Source organism: Lontra canadensis, unplaced genomic scaffold (genome assembly GCF_010015895.1).
Source record: "Lontra canadensis isolate GAN:19392208 unplaced genomic scaffold, GSC_riverotter_1.0 scaffold18, whole genome shotgun sequence".
Taxonomy (NCBI): domain Eukaryota; kingdom Metazoa; phylum Chordata; class Mammalia; order Carnivora; family Mustelidae; genus Lontra; species Lontra canadensis.
The window spans coordinates 13625218-13643029 of NW_022631012.1; the positions used below are offsets into that span (position 1 = coordinate 13625218).

At 39.3% G+C, this 17812-nt stretch overlaps 1 protein-coding gene across 1 annotated transcript in view; it reads right to left on the reverse strand.

Moving 5' to 3' along the window:
* Positions 1-17812, reverse strand: part of LOC116869145 (aldehyde oxidase) — an 80015-nt gene that overhangs the window by 46647 nt on the left and 15556 nt on the right. The window contains exons 6-14 of the mRNA XM_032860125.1: positions 16729-16790; positions 7209-7298; positions 6482-6562; positions 5791-5935; positions 4809-4901; positions 3663-3814; positions 3376-3469; positions 1870-1979; positions 682-866 (exon numbers count right to left, since the gene is read on the reverse strand). Of these exons, the coding sequence (XP_032716016.1) occupies positions 682-866; positions 1870-1979; positions 3376-3469; positions 3663-3814; positions 4809-4901; positions 5791-5935; positions 6482-6562; positions 7209-7298; positions 16729-16790 (1012 nt within the window). The remainder of the gene's footprint in view (positions 1-681; positions 867-1869; positions 1980-3375; positions 3470-3662; positions 3815-4808; positions 4902-5790; positions 5936-6481; positions 6563-7208; positions 7299-16728; positions 16791-17812) is intronic.

The window sequence follows — 17812 nt, forward strand, 5'->3', positions numbered from 1 at the left end:
ACTGCATGCCTGGTCCTGTTGTAAGCACCTTGTTTGTAGTCACTCATTTAATCCTATGAGGTGGGGATCATTACCACCCTTTGACGGATAAGGAAAGACACTGAGGCTCAGTAAGCTGACTGAGATCACAGAGTTCATTGGGGTTGACTGAGTTCATACTTTTAACCATTCTTCTTTGTTGGTAACCATTCTACTTTTGAAATGGTAACTGATAACCTAGTCAATGCTCCAGAAATATCAGCTATCAGTATTATCTAGAGAAACAAAAATCATGTAAGCAAATGACTTTAGCCATTTATTATAAAACAAACTCCAAAGAGTCTATTTTTTTTTTAATCATGGTAAATTATTTTTCTCATGGTAGAAAATGAGTATTTTCTTATTTTGCTTACTGGTCTTAGTACTGGGAGATGGGTTCTCTCTTTCTTTCCTTCTCCCTCTCCCTGCCCCCTGTCTGTCTGTCTGTCTCTCTCTCTCACACACCCCCACCCCCACACATGCACACACGCATGCAGACTACATGATGCCCACTTCAGAATTCACTATAATCAAAACACCTGAAATAATCATGAAATCTTACTGGAATTCCATGACATTAAATAGGAAGGTAGTAAGCCTTTTTCTTCTCATAACCATGTGTCACCACGCAAAGACCTGGAATATAAGGACAGGATGCCATACCTTCCGATGAGTTTCTGGCAGGAATTCTTTGCACAGACAGTGGTTGGACCAACACCTCCATACAAGATGCATAACTCTCGGATGATGCCATCTCCTTCTCCAAAAAAGACTCTCATTCCGGAATTGACTATGGCGAGCGCATTCTGTCGGCGCTGGGCTTGTCGGAAGCCTGACACAAATTCCCACTGAAGGCAAAAGGTAAGCAGCACATGTAGAACTACTGTGAATGATAACAATGCACTAAACGGTTTATGTGCACCGCCTCGCAGGCCCTTGTCACACTCTGTTGTGGGCTGCACTCTGTCCCCCAAAACTGATATATTAAAGTCCTAACCCCCAGGACTTCCGAATATGACAGTATTTAGAGATACGGTCTTTAAAGAGGTATTCAGAGTAAAATGAGTTAATTAGCATGGGCTCTCAGCTAACATGGTGGCATCCTCATAAGAGTTAATTTGGACATAAACAGAGGGAAAACCATGTAAAGCCATAGGGAGAAGATGGTTATCTATGAGCCAAGGAGAGAAGCCTTTGAAGAAACCAATCTTGCTGACATCTTGATATCAGGCTTCTAGCCTTCGGAATTGTGAGAAAATAAAGTTCTATTGGTTAAGCCACTCAGCCTGTGGTTCCTTATGACAGCAGCCCTAGCAAACTAGTATGCCCTTCAAGGCAGGCATGATTATTCCATTTTACAGATGACATATCTAAGCCTCAGCCTGATCTGGTGGTAAGTTCAGGTCACAGGTCCTGAAACCAGGATTCAGTCTTGAGTCTGAATTCACTTAGAGTCCAAAGTTCCTCTTTCTGCTAAGTTCTGTTGGCAATGTATTTTTTTTTTCCAGCCTCTTTTAAACCCCAAGATACAGGTAGAGTGTATTTTCAAGTATTCTTTAGGGAAAAGCCTTATGGATCAAAGAATTGATAAAGATCTATAGGGAGTAACTTTAGAGTTTGGGTTAGGTGGAGAAAGAGAGAGAGAGAGAATGATAGAGACAGGGTCTCAGGAGACAAAGGTCTCCTGATTCTGGGAATGATCGGGGAGTACATAACACAAGTAAAAGGTGACTACTCACGAGTACTTAATCTTCCCTGTAAATAGTCAACACCTTTTCTTAACTCACCTATGTTGGAATTAACAAGCTGCAGACTCATGGTAAAAGCAGGAGACTGAAAGAAGGTTCTCACCTTCCTTGAGTGGGATATGTTTACTGAGATCAGGATCTCTTCAGGCTTCAGATCTGCACTGGGGCACCTTCTGAGAAATTCCTCGTTTAAAGGAACCTGTCGTTTTCCTTCTGTGGAAAGAAATGACACTTTCCCTGGAATCTGTTCTGTTAAACAATAAAACTTTGGAAATAATTCTACCAAATAATCTGATGAAACTGGCTGTTTGGGAAAGGAAGTGTTCTTTCTATGCTTGGCAAATCTTTCTCCTACAATGGCATCTTGTATTTCTTCCAGACTAGGTCCCACCTGTTTTGTTGTTGTTGTTGTTGTTTGCTTGTTTGCTTGCTTATAAATGAAAATATCTAGCAAAGTGGCCCAGAGGCCACACAGAACAGGACATGAACAGTCTTCTTCCCAGACAGCAAAATTCATTTTGAGTTTTGTAAGCAGGCTGCAGATATTAATATCCCTCTTCATATTCTGATCAAGTCACTCAACAAACATGTATTGTTTATAACCAGGAAACTACAAGATTCAGGAACGAATAAATAAATTGCTTTTAAGGAATGTGTACTAGTGAGGTGCTGCCTTATTTTTTTTAATCTCTTTTTCCAGCACCCAAGGAATTTCTATTCTTCAATCTATACACTGGGAGAGGAACCACTTAAAGCTATAATGTAATAGGACTTTAGGATGGAAGCTAAGAAGCTTTTGATATTTACATTCACATCACAAGACGTTTTTCTCATCATATGATTGTTTTAAAGGGATGTTACTTAAACATACAACTCTGAATACTAACCTTCCTCCTTAAGATAGTTTTGTAGATAATTTGTAAGGTAATTTTGTAGGTATTTTGTAGGTATTTGTAAGATCGTAGGTACCTTAAGATAATTTTGAAGGTATTGTAGGTAATAATGCAGGTAATAGAAAGCTAGTCCATATTTTTAAATGAAAATAAAAAACAGACTTATAAGGGACCAATTAGTAATAACTATTAACCAAGTTGAAATAAAAGAAATCTACTAAAAGCCCTGGACTTTGTTTTAAAAACAAAACTCATATAAAATAGAATGGAGCCCCGTCATTTTCAACAAAAAAAAGTCTGTAGGCTTCCATCAATGAACAACGAAGTTTGAGCACACAAGATGACGGGGGTGCCATAACCACCCTGTAACACCTGGAGAAAGTCTTCGACAAAGGGGCTCAGTAATTCTCAGCCACTATAGTTCTCTCTACTACTCAGGTCACAATAGGACACTAACCAACACAAGCATGGTCAATGTCGGGTGACCAGTACAGGAAAAGACCTAGCATGCGGCCTCAAAAAGAAAGTGATGAGGACAGCGGAAGTGTAGGGAATTAGGAATAGACCGGCCAAATTTCCAGCATTCAGACAGGTGAGGAGAATTATTAATATTACAAAGAATAGTCATTTTCAAAACTGGACCTCCTGCCTCCCCAGAGAGAAAAGCAGATAAGAGGAGCAGGATTAATAATTTCCAAGAAGGAGCTATCACTTACTTTTTGATAGCAAGTTGAGGGTACAGTTGCCCACAGCCAGGAGGGGATTCAGATCTGAATCTAGGTGCCTGCTCACGATATGGCCCCCTAAAGACTTTTAAAAATAATGGAATTATTTTCAATACCTGTTACAGAATTATAAAAACACAGGTGATAAAGTAAGGAGTAAGCAAGGTTTTGGAGAATTACTATATTTTGTCTGTTTAAATGAACAAAAAATATCACGATTTGCCAGGGACAGTTACCCGAGACATGTATGCCAGAGTTTACCATCATCGAATACATACGGCCATGTTCCTGATCTGAGATCCAGCCAGAGTTCGCAAATGCTTCAAGAGAGCTTGGTACATCCGTGTCTTCTCCTCTGGGAGGTTCTGGATTACTTCACCCAAGATGTACTTCACCTGAGTCAGGCTGAGGCCAGCACCTAAGGTCAGCTCTGAAATGAAATCATTTATAAATAATGCGGTGTGATCACTGCTGACCTGGAAATGTCATTAGACCAAAGTTGCAGACAGGGGATCTTTTTCCCAATACTTGCTGCCCTGATTATTGATGGTAGTGGTGGTGGTGGTGAAGGAGGTGGTGGTGGAGATCAGGGAGGTGATGGTGGTGGTGGTGGAGGTGATGGAGATGGTGATGGAGGTGATGGGGGTGGTGGTGGTGGAGGTGATGGTTGTGATGGAGCTTGTGTGTTAATGGAGGTGATGGTGGGGGTGGTGATGGAGGTGGTGAGGAAGGTGTAGTGGTGATGGTGGCAGTGGGAGTGCTAATGGTGGTGATGGTGGTGGCAAAGGTAGAGGTGGTAGTAGTGATGAAGGTGATGTAGGCTAAATGTTTCTACTACACTGAATGCTTCATAGAGTCTCCCTGACTCCTAAGAAATCTTTAAGAGAATAGCCCCATTTCACTGATGAAGAAACTGAGATTCAGAACTTGGCTACGTTCTCAGAGCTAATACGTGAAATAGTCAAGAATTAGACTCCAGGGCTAGGCTCCAAACCCACATTTACATTACCTCTCATCATTGTCATTAAGTCAATTTCCTTTGTGGGATCAGATGAGCCAAGCTGTAAGCTGCTCAATACACAAACTTACTCTCCTTCCTCCTGTGCTTCTGGAGAGCAGAGACTGGGTTCTACTCATATTTATCTTCTACCCAGCACTAAGCACAACACTCTTCATTGAATAGTTGTTACATGTCTCTGATATGGCAGAAGAAAGTTTTTCAGTAGACTCTGCAGACAATTAGTATTTCTTGTAACTATAGAGAATTCTTCCCTGGGTCTCCTCCAGAATGTTATCATTTTTATAAGGAGAGAATCTCTGTATATTATAATTAGGAATAATTCTTTTTCTGCTTGTCCACTGGACAAAGGACAAAAATCGATTACCGAATGCAAACTAAGAAAAGAGGGACCATAAGAACTCACCATTATGTGAACAGTTTGCAAAATTCAGTTCTTCAATTCCATCGGGAGAAATTATAACTGGGTGAAAGACACCCTTATATTTCATTTCAGGCCCTAAAGGATTAGAAAAAACAAATTTTGAAATTGTGATTAAAAGTGATTATCTTTGGGTACCTGGGTGCCTCGGTCAGTTAAGTGCCTGACTCTTGGCTTTGGCTCAGGTCATGATCTCAGGGTCGTGAGATCGAGCCCCATGTGGGACTCTGCACTGGGCATGGAGCCTGTTAAGATTCTCTTCTCTCCCTCTCTCTCTGTCCCTTCTCCCCTGCTCATACACTATCACTCTCTCTCTCTCTCTCAAAAGAAAAAAAAAGTGATTATCTTTAAATATGTAAAAATAACATTATCTTTCCATTGGTCTGTTCATTGCCAAATCACCCAGAGACAGGCCAGATGGACTTCCACTGCACTCTGAGGACTCTTTGAACTTGTCAGTTTGAAGTGTCGGCTGACTAGTGTGAGAAGACTTGTGGCGTACTCAAAATTCTCTGGGAGGACTCTGGGAGTCTCCTCAGAGAAGAAGGAAGTCAAACTGAGTTCACAACAGACCCAATAGAAAGACCCTGTAACTGCAGTGTAAGAAAACCATTTCATATCTATCAGGATACCACCGAAAGAGGAAACAAAGAGCGACTTCAAATATGAGCCCAAGATCAGTCGCCACATGGAAGGAAAGGACAGCTGTCACTGGAACTGCTACTTCTGTGCTGTTATGAAGCAGATCTCCTAGGTGTAACTCTATGCACTGCTCTGATTCTAGGCAATAGGAATTTACTTACGTAATGGAAGTTATGAAAGTCTCTTGAGCAATCCCAAGAGTCAAGTCTAAACTATTAAAAGTGCTTTTTCAGACTGTTTTTCCTGAGAACATGAACATGAGGTTCTTTCTTCCAAAGTCCTTTTCCTCACTTCCCTCAGAAGAGGTCCCTGGGGTTCTACATACCTACAGAGGTGTTCCCCATGACAACAGGGGCCTGAGGGTAGTTGAATTTCGCTTCTAGAAGTTCCGTCAGGGTCGTTGGAGAAATCCATGTCATTCTATCACCAACAAAAATCCTGGTCCCTTGTGGTTGTTTCTCAGCCATTATCTGTTAAATCAGCAAGAGGGATTCAAGATCATCACATGACAACATTTCCACCTGTTTCTGCCCCATTTTGATAGGAAACAGAGAAAGGAAATAGAGATCTTTTTTAAAAAAGAAAATAAAAGTGACCTAAAAGTAAAGCTTTACTAAGCATTCAGAATTCAGATTAAACATATAAAAGTATTTTATTCCTTCTGGACACTGTTCTCCTATATATAACTTTGCTGCTTGTGTATCTTCAAGGAATTCATTTCAATGTTTAAAAATATTTTAATATGCTTAATTATGTCAAACCTTCATTCTATGGAAGAATAAACTTCAACAAAGCTAGAAGTAGAAAACATATCTACATTTATAGAAGTTGTGATGACATTTTCTTATAGATACAATCTGCTACTTTTAACCATCAACTATCTTTAGAGCTTGGGTTAAGAATGGCAGATGGATGTTACCTATTTGCCAAGCAGCTTCCAAGAGGATCCATAAGCAAACACCCTTCCTAAATATCTCACCATGAATTCCTCTAGAATGAGCTCAAATTTGCCTTACCATTAGCTCTGGAGGAAATATCAATTCTTGAGTTGGATCCAATGGCAGAAACTCCTCTTCTGAGAAGAGTTTTGTACTTGTCTTAAAAAAAGAAAAGAAAAGAAAGTAACAGGAGTTATTGTCACCAGGCAACTCTAACTACTTTAAATCCTTTGCGGAATGAGCTGAGGAGAAGACATACAGCAGACAGAAACAAAGCCAACTGGCAGCCACAGTCTCTGGGTTCTAAGTCAAGGGCTCTAACAAAGACCTAATTATTAGCAACTCAGTGCAGATGTCAATGGTCCTCCAAAGCTCAACTTCCTGCATGTTCTCTTTGCGGTCTGGGAAAGCAGAGGAGGCACCAGCAGCTGAGAACAAGAGTGTTTCTCCAAATTCCCACCCATCACTTCTCCCTCTGTCAGTTCTTCCATTTCCCTAATGTCTTCATTTTGCTTGTCTGGTTCTTAAAAAAAGGTTTTTAAAAACTAAGAGACATTAAAGGATCAATATGTTTTTTCTCCTATGGATAGTTGTATTTGGACCAGAATAATATCTGGAATGAAGAATGAAGTTTAGGACAGTTTTTTTTTTTTTTTTTTTTGGATGAAGATGGAGAATGGAGGGGGGGTCATATTGAAATCCCTCAAATGAGTCAACTTAGGCAGCCATTTATTCTTCCTAAAAGTAAGTTGGTTTCTGTTCATGTCCTGAGAAAACTTTAACAAAAAATTTAGAACTCACTGACCTTATTTCCTTCTTCAAATTCTGTTAATTCATTTATTCCTTGATCCAGACAGCAAACCCCATTTTCTTTACTTTGACAGCAGCCAGAAGTCTAGAGGGTAAAAAAACAAATAATCAAGAATTTATTGCTGATTCTACTAAGTATTTTTTCAGCTTTCTTGAGATAAAACTGACAAATAAAATTGTATATTTAAAGTGCACAATATGGGGATGCCTGGGTGGCTCAGTTGGTTAAGCATCTGCCTTTGGCTCAGGTCATGACCCCCAGGTCCTGGAATTGACTCCCGTGTCAGGATCCCTGCTCAGTGGAGAGCCTGCTTCTCCCTCTCCTACCACTCCCCCTGCTTGTGCTCTCTCTCTCTCTCTGATAAATAAATAAATAAAATCTCTAAAAAAATAAAGCACACAATGTGATTGCTTTACATATGCATACCTTGTTAAATGATTACCACAATCAGTTTGATAAACACACCCATCATCTCACATAGTTACCGTCTTGCATGCATGTGTTGTGAGAATACTTAAGGTCAACTCTCTTAGCAAATTTCAAGTACAAAACACAATTTTATTAACTATAGTCACCGTGCTGCAAATTAGATTCCCAGAGCTTACTCGTCTTATAACTGAAGGCTTGTGCCCTTTAACTAGCATCTCTCATTCTCCCAGTCCCTGACCCTGGCAACCACAATTGCGCTCTGTTGCTCTGAGTTCAACTTTTTTCTTTTTTACTTTCTGCATATATTTGAGGTCATACAGTATTTGTCTTCCTCTATCTGGCTAATTTCACTTAGTGTAATGTCCTCTAGATTCACCCATGTTCTTGCAAATGGCAGGATTTCCCACCTTCTCATGGCTGAATAATATTTGTGTGTGTGTACATTAATCTGTTGATGGGCACTTAGGTTATTTCCTTTTAGTGAATAATGCTGCAATGAATATGGGAGTTCAGATATCTCTTTGAGGTACTAATTTCATTTCCTTTGGATATATACCCAGAAGTGGGATTGTTGGATCCTATGGTGGTTCTATATTTAATTTTTTGAGGAAATTCCACATTGTTTTCCACAGTGCCTATACCAATTTACTTTCCCATGAACAGTGAACAAGGATACCCTTTTCTACATATCCTTGCCAACATTTAACTTTTGAAGTTTTTGATAACAGCCATCCTAACATGTGTGAGGTATCTCACTGTGGTTTTGATTAGCATTTTCCTGCTGACTAGTGATGTTGGGTACTTTTTAGGTACCTGTTGACCATCTGTATGTCTTTTTAAAAAAATTTTCTATTCAGATCTTTTGCCCATTTTTAAATCAAATTACTTTTTTTTTGCTACTGAATGCATTAGTTCCTTATATAATTAGATATTAACTCCCTATGGTTAATGGTTTACAAATATCTTCTCCCATTGTGTAGGCTGCTTTTGCATTTAATTGATTGCTTCCTTCACTGTGCAGAAGATTTTCAGTTTGAGAGAATAACATTTGCTTATTTTTCCTTTTGTTGCCTGTGCTTTTGATTTCATATCCAAAAAATCATTTCCAAGACCAATGTCAAGGAGTTTTTTCCCCTGTTTTATTCTAGGAGTTTTATGGTTTCAGGTCTTACAGTTAAGTCTTTAATACATTTTGAGTTCATCTATGAGTGGTATAAGGAGAGGTGCAATTCATTCAGGTTTCCCCAAGCCATTTATTGAAGAGACTATCCTTTCATCATTGTGTTCCTCGCTTCACTGTCAAAGATTAGTTGACTGTGTAGGCATGAGTTTATACCTGAGCTTTCAATTCTGTTCCACTGGTCTGTGGGTCTGTTTTATGCCAGTGCCATATTGTTTCAATTGTTATAGCTTTGTGAAATAGTTTGAAAACAGGATCTGTGATGCATCCAGTTTTGTTTTTTCTCAAAATTGCCTTGCCAATTTAGGATCTTTTTTGGTTACATGCAAATATTAGGATTTTTTTTTTCTATTTCTGTGAAAAATGCTAATGGAATTTTCTTAGGGATTGCATCGACTCTGCAGATTGCTTTGGTACTATGGACATTTTAACAGTATTAATTCTTCCAATCTATGAACATGGGATATCTTTCCATTTATTTCTGTCTTCCTCAATTTCTTTCAACATTGTCTTATAGTTTTCAGTGTATAATCTTTCACTCCCTTGGTTAAATTTATTCTTAAGTATTTTATTGTTATCGATGCCATTATAAATAGGATTGTTTTCTTAATCTTTCTGATAGCTTGTTAGTATATAGCAACACAACTGAGTTTTGTATGTTGATTTTATATCCTGCAACTCTACTAAATTCATTGATTAGTTCTAATAATTTTTTTGGTGGAGTCTTCAGGGTTTTCTATATATAAAGTCATGTGCACAGAAAATTTTACTCCTTTCTTCCCAATTTGGATGGCTTTTATTTCTTTTTCTTGCCTAATTGTTTGGCTAGGACTTCTGGTACTATGTTGAACAGAAGTGGCAAGAGTGGGCATCCTTGTCTTGTTCTTGATTCCATTCATTGTATTCTTCAGCTCCAGAATTTCTGCTTGCCTGTAATTATTTCTATCTCTCTGTCAAACTTCTCATTTAGTTCATGTGTTGTTTTCCTGATCTTGCTGAATTATCTTTCTGTGTTTTCTTGTTGCTCATGGTTAGTTGGATCCATGTTCTACTGATGCCCTCTCAGAGCCCTGGCTTCTCTCCTTCCACCCTTTCCTGCCCCCAGATTGTGCATCATTCCTCAGTATTCTGGATGAGGTGAGAAAGAAGTGGGCCTCTTTGGCAGTGTCCACACAGCTGGGGAAGCCAGATTCCCACTCACATGAGAAAGTGAGAATGTTCCCTCATGGGGTAAATCAGGAGCCAAGAAGGTCTGACTTGGCACTGAACTATGCCACCTTGTGGGAAGGATGATGCAGATAGAGTGAAACAGTTTCTTTCACTCTCTTCAGTGTATATAGTCTTGGATTTACTGTTGTTGTTGTTCCACTGGTGTGATGGGATTTCTCCACTGGACTCTTGGACTTATCCTTAAATCACTCTTATCCAGGAGTAAGTGTCAAAATTGGTGTTCTTTGGGAACAAGAGAGTAGAAAACTCCCGTTTCACCGTGTTGATGATGTTACTCCTCTATTGACTAAATCTTGATTCAAGCTTGGTACCTGGTCCTCACCTAGATGGAAAAGCAACTGGTCCAGCCTCAGGTGGAGCTGATCTTCTGGGGTGAGTTGCTAAAGCTGGAGATGAAATGCAAACACTAGGCAGGAAGCAAAGTCCCCTCTACTAACAATTAAATAAAACAGGTGACTACCAGCTGAAACATAATACAGAATCAATACTGCTAAATGCTAATAAAAAAGAACCATGTGTATGTAAACATATCCATACCAACTTCTAATAAAAAAAAGTTTAAGGTTTTGAGAAAATTTGAATAGTAGTGATTATTCAACAAGCTAAAATATGTAAAAATCTTATAACAAGTTCTGGCACTCAGCAATAAATATTAACAATATTAATATTTAATATTTTATTAATGATAGATATAAACAATTACTAGGGCTATCACTCGGTTCTTATTTATGACATATTGATTTTATAGTTGAGTCCAAAGGGCAATCTTCTGTCCCTCTTTCCAGATTGTTCACTTATTCATGCAACAGATAGTGAACAAGTGGCTATTCAATAAGTGCATGGGGCCCAGCCCTGCAGACACACAGACCCTGCTGTCTAGCATCCCATTGTCTGATGGGAGAGATGGGAGAGCAAACGGGAGTGAAACCATGGTGTGACCACTGCTGTGCCAGGAGTATGTACAGAGGGCTGCAGGAGCAACAGGGATGTGGGGGTGGGCAGGGCACCTGGCACAAACAGATAAGGGAAAACCCCTCAAAGCAATGACCCACAGCCAGTATCAAAGTGCTTAGGTGCTCATTATGGGACTCTCCAGGCAAGCTCAATGGATGGGAGCAAACACCTGCCCAAGATCAAATAACAAAGAGCAACTACAGAGCCTGAGATAAGAAGGGGCCTTGTATTAGTAACAATGGCTGTTCCCCTAGTCACTTCTGGTAACCCTTCTGAAGGGCTCCACACTCAGTAGGAAGTCTGCTTAAGATTCTAAGAAGAAGAAAGGGAGAGAGGGGAAGAAGGTATGCTGGAGCAAATTATAGCAGAGAATTTCCCTAATTTGGCAAAGGGAACAAGCAACAAAATTCAGGAGGCACAGAGAACCCCCCTCAAAATCAATAGGTCAACACCCCATCATCTAATAGTAAAACTTACAAGTCTAAGTGACAAAGAGAAAATCCTGAAAGCAGCTCAGGACAAGAGGTCTGTAACTTACAACAGTAGAAATATTAGACTGGCAGCAAACCTATCCACAGAGACCTGGCAGGACAGAAAGGACTGGCATGATATATTCAGAGCACTAAATGAGAAAAATATGCAGCCAAGAATACTATATCCAGCTAGGCTGTCATTGAAAATAGGAGAGATAAAAAGATTCCAGAACAAACAAAAATGAAAGGAATTTGCAAACACCAAACCAGCCCTATAGGAAATATTGAAAGGAGTCCCTAAGCAAAGAGAGAGCCTAAAAGTAACAGACCAGAAAGGAATAGAGACAATATATAGTAACTGTCACCTTACAGACAATACATGTAAATGGGCTAAGTGCCCCAATCAAAAGATACAGGGCTATCAGAATGGGTAAAAAAACCAAGACCCACTGATATGCTGTTTACAAGAAACTAATTTTAGACCCAAAGACACCTCTAGATTTAAAGTGACAGGGTAAAAAACAATTTACCATGCTAATAGACATCAAAAGAAAGCTGGGGTGGCAATCCTTATATCAGATAAATTAGATTTTAAGCCAAAGACTATAATAAGAGATGAGAAAGGACATTATATCATACTTAAAGAGTCTTTCCAATAAGAAGATCTAACAATTTTAAATATCTATGCCCCTAACATGGGAGCAGCCAATTATATAAACCAGTTAATAACAAAATCAAAGAAACACATTGACAATAATACAATAATAGTAGGGGACTTTAACAGCCCCCCCCCTCACTGAGATGGACAGACCACCTAAGCAAAAGATCATCCAGGAAATAAAGGCTTTAAATGACACACTGGACCAGAAGGACATCACAGATATATTGAGAACATTCCAACCCAAAGCAACAGAATACACATTCTTCCCTTGTGCACATGGAGCATTCTCTGGAATAGATCATATCCTGGGTCACAAATCAGGTCTCAACTGGTACCAAAAGGTTGGGACCATTCCCTGCATATTTTCAGACCACAGTGCTCTGAAACTAGAACTCAACCACAAGAGGAAAGTTGGAAAGAACTCAAATGCATGGAGGCTAAAGGGCATCCTACTAAAGAATGAATGGGTCAACCAGGAAATTAAAGAATTTTAAAAATTCATGGAAACAAATGAAAATGAAAACACAACTGTTCAAAATCTTTGGGATGCAGCAAAGGTGGTCCTGAGACAAAAGTACATAACAATACAAGCCTTTCTCAAGAAACAAGAAAGGTCTCAAGTACATATCCTAACCCTATACCTAAAGAAGCTGGAAAAGGAACAGCAAAGAAAGCCTAAACTCAGCAGGAGAAGAGAAATTGTAAATATCAAAGCAGAAATCAATGAAACAGAATCCAAATGAACAGCAGAACAAATCAACGAAACTAGGAGCTGGTTCTTTGAAAGAATTAATAAGAATGATAAACCCCTGGCCAGAATTACCAAAAAGAAAAGGGAAAGGACCCAAATAAATAAAATCATGAATGAAAGAGGAGAGATCACAACCAACACCAAAGAAATACAAATAATTATAAGAACATATTATGAGCAAATATACACCAGCAAATTTGACATTCTGGAAGAAATAGCTGCATTCCTAGAGACATATAAACTACTAAAACTGAACCAGAAAGAAACAGAAAACCTGAACAGACCCATAACCAGTAAGGAGATTGAAGCAGTCATCAAAAATCTCCCAACAAACAAGAGCCCAGGGCCTGACAGCTTCACAGGGGAATTCTACCAAACATTTAAAGAAGAATTAATACCCATTCTCCTGAAACTGTTTGAAAAAATAGAAAAAATAGAAATTATAAAATATAAAATAGAATATAGAAAACTTCCAAACTCATTTTATGAGGCCAGCATTACCTTGATCCCCAAACCAGACAAAGGCCCCATCAGAAAGAATTACAGACCAATATCCTTGATGAACATGGATGCAAAAATTCTCATCAAAATACTTTGGGGGAAATTGGAGGGGGAGACAAACCATGAGAGACTGTGGACTCTGAAAAACAATCTGAGGTTTTGGAGGGGTTGGCGGGGTGGGAGGTTGGGTAAGCCTGGTGGTGGGAATTATGGAGGGCACATATTGCATAGAGCACTGGGTGTAGTGCATAAATAATGAATTCTGTAACACTGAAAATAAATTTAAAAAATAAGGGCATCTGGGTGGCTCAGTGGGTTCAAGCCTCTGCCTTCGGCTCAGGTCATGATCCCAGGGTCCTGGAATCAAGACGTGCATCGGGCTCTCTGCTCAGCGGGGAGCTTGCTTCCCTTCCTCTTTCTCTGCCTGCCTTTCTGCCTACTTGTGAACTCTGTCTGTCAAACAAATAAATAAAATCTTTAAAAATAAATAAATAAATAAATAAATAAGAATTTTTTTTTAGACTTAAAAAAAAAAAAAAAACTAGCCAATAGGATTCAACAGTACATTAAAAGGATTATTGATCATGACCAAGTGGGATTTATTCCTAGGCTGCAAGGTTGGTTCAACATCTGCAAATCAATCAACGTGATACAATTCATTAATAAAAGAAGGAACAAGAACCATATGATACTCTCAATAGATGCTGAAAAGGTATTTGACAAAGTACAACATCCCTTCTTGATCAAAACTCTTCACAGTGTAGGGACAGAGGATACATACCTCAATATCATAAAAGCTATCTATGAAAAACCCACAGCGAATGTCATTCTCAATGGGGAAAAACTGAGAACTTTGCCCCTAAGGTCAGGAAAATGGCAAGGCTATTCACTATCATCACTGTTATTCAACATAGTACTGGAAGTCCTAGCCTCAGCAATCAGACAACAAAAAGAAATAAAAGGCATCCGAATCAGCAAAGAAGAAGTCAAAATCTCACTCTTTGCAGATGATATGATACTTTGTGTGGAAAACCCAAAAGACTCCACTCCAAAATTGCTGGAACTCATATAGGAATTCAGTAAAGTGTCAGGACATAAAATCAGTGCACAGAAATCAGTTGCATTTCTTTTCTTTTCTAATTTTTTTAAAAGGATTTTATTTATTTGACAGAGAGAGAGATCACAAGTAGATAGAGAGCCAGGTGGGGGGAGGGGGGAACAGGCTCCCTGCTGAGGAGAAAGCCTGATGTGGGGCTTGATCTCAGGACCCTAAGATCATGACCTGAGCTGAAGGCAGAGGCTTAACCCACTGAGCCACCCAGGTGCCCCTAGTTGCATTTCTATACACCAACAGCAAGACAGAAGAAAGAGAAATTAAGGAGTCGATCCCATTTGTAATTGTACCCAAAACAGTAAGATACCTAGGAATAAACCTATCCAAAGAGGCAAAGAATCTGTACTCAGAAAACTATAAAGTACTCATGAAAGAAATTGAGGAAGACACAAAGAAATGGAAAAATGTTCCATGCTCATGGATTGGAAGAACAAATATTGTAAAAATGTCTATACTACCTAAAGCAATCTATACATTTAATGCAATTCCTATCAAAATACCATCAATTTTTTTCAAAGAAATGGAACAAATAATCCTAAAATTTATATGGAACCAGAAAAGACCCTGAAAGCCAGAGGAACATTGAAAAAGAAAACCAAAGTTGGTGGCATCACAATTCCAGACTTCAAGCTCTATTACAAAGCTATAATCATCATGACAGTATGGCACTGGCACAAAAACAGACACATAGATCAATGGAACAGAATAGAGAGGCCATAAATGGACCCTCAACTCTATGGTCAACTAATTTGCGACAAAGTAGGAAAGAATGTCCAATGGAAAAGAGACAGTCTCTTCAACAAATGGTGTTAGGAAAATTGGACAGCCACATGAAGAATAATGAAACTGGACCATTTCCTTATACCACACACAAAAATTGACTCAAAATGGATGAAAGACCTCAATGTGAGACAGGAATCCATCAATATCCTTGAGGAGAACTCAGGCAGCAACCTCTTCGACATCAGCCATAGCAACTTCTTCCTAGAAACATCACCAAAGGCAAGGGAAGCAAGGGCAAAAATGAACTATTGGGACTTCATCAAGATCAAAAGCTTTTGCACAGCAAAGGAAATAGTCAACAAAACCAAAAGACAACTGACAGAATGGGAGAAGATATTTGCAAATGACATATCAGATAAAGGGCTCATATCCAAAATCTATAAAGAACTTCTCAAACTCAACACCCAAAGAACAAATAATCCAATCAAGAAATGGGCAGAAGACATGAACAGACATTTCTGCAAAGAAGATATCCAAATGGCCAACGGACTCATGAAAAAGTGCTCCACATCACTCAGCATCAGGGAAATACAAATCAAAACTTCAATGAGATACCACCTCACACTAGTCAGAATGGCTAAAATTAACAAATCAGGAAACGACAGATTTTGGAAGGTGTGGAGAAAGGAGAACCCTCCTGCACTGTTGGTGGGAATGCAATCTGGTGCAGCTACTCTGGAAAACAGTATGGAGGTTCCTCAAAAAGCTGAAAATAGAGCTACCCTATGACCTGGCAATCACACTACTGGATATTTACCCTAAAGATACAACTGTAGTGATCTGAAGGGGCATGTGCACCCAAATGTTTATAGCAGCAATGTCCACGATAGCCAAACTATGGAAAGAGCCTAGATGTCCATTGACAGATGAATGGATAAAGAAGATGTGGTGTATACACACACACACACACACACACACACACACACACAATGGAATACTATGCAGCCATCAAAAATTGAAATCTTGCCATTTGCAATGACACGGAAAGAACTAGATGGTATTATGCTAAGCAAAATAAGTCAATCAGAGAAAGACAATTATCATATTATCTCTCTGATATGAGGAAGTTAAGAGGCAGGGCGAGGTGTTGTGGGAGGTAGAGAGGGAAGAAACATGAAACAAGATAGGACTGGGGAGGGAGCAAACCATAAGAGACTCTTAATCTCAGGAAACAAACTGAGGGTTGGTGGGGGGAGGGATAAGGTGCCTGGGTTATGGACATTGGGGAGGATATGTGCTATGGTGAGTGCTGTGAAATGTGTAAGCTTGATGATTCACAGACCTGTACCCCTGGGGGAAATAATACATTATATGTTAATAATAAATAAATAGAGTCTCTCTGCCTTTCCCTTTGTCCCTCCCTCCTGCCACACTCAATCTCTCTCTCTCAAATAAATAAATAAATAAAATCTTTAAAAAAAAATTCCTTTCTACTTACTTTACAGAAAGTCTTGCATGCATCAATTATGGGCCTATATCCAGTGCAACGGCATAGGTTACCTGAAGGAGAAAAACTCAACTGTATTACTCAACTAACCTACAGTTTGCCAAGTGCATGATGAAAGTAAGAATCTCCATCTAAGAAGAAGGCCCCGTTGGACATTTCAGTCTATGTAATGTACAAAGTCTGATTTTTTTCATCAGCAACTTGGGATATTAGGTTGAGGATTCTGAAGTAGAGCTGAACAACCCAGTTATTTGTGTTTTCTCTCTGTAAACAGTTTCATATCTTCTGCTTACGATAGGTGATCAAGGAACACAGTGATTTCAAGCTAAAAACTTGGTCTACAGGCACATTCAAGAGCTAAGCTTCAGCTGATAGATCAAAGACTTTTTGTAGTAGCAAAGGCAATTATTAAACTTCAGAAACAACTGGGCACACATTTATAACAAATCATTAGGGCAGCATTTCTCTCACAGTGGTCCATAGCCCACATTCACCCCACACCCCCAAATCTGAAGTCTTATTAAAAAAATAAAGCCAATCTGAAGCAAGCTATCTGGGGTTTAATCCCAGGAACCTTCACTCTTTACAAATTCCACCATGGAAGTCTTAAGCACTGTAAAATCTGAAAACCCCTTGTTCACATTATAAATAGCCACGAGATCAAATGCGTAATGGGATCTAAAGGAAATCAGGCAAGAGAGAGTTCACGTGCTGCATCTCTCCTTCCTCCTTCATTTGCTCTGGTCCTCCATGTGTGCGGGAGAGCTAGACTCACGAGCTCCACCCTCGTGTTCTCTGGCAGGGAAACAGGGTCCTTGGGAGGCAGGAGATGGACAGATAGATCCCTGGACAGTTTCACTGGGATCTGGGAGGCTATTATTTTAAAAATTTGTTTAGAATCTTGTAAATGAAGACTTCCTGCATCCACACACACACTGAGCTGCTGAACGTGGTAAAATCACTCTAGACTGGATACAGTTATTTGAAATAAGTATCACCAGAAGATCTCAATCTCTTTGATCTCATGCTGTATTCATCGGAGTCCTCTGATAGCTAACGGGATCCTGAGAGCACC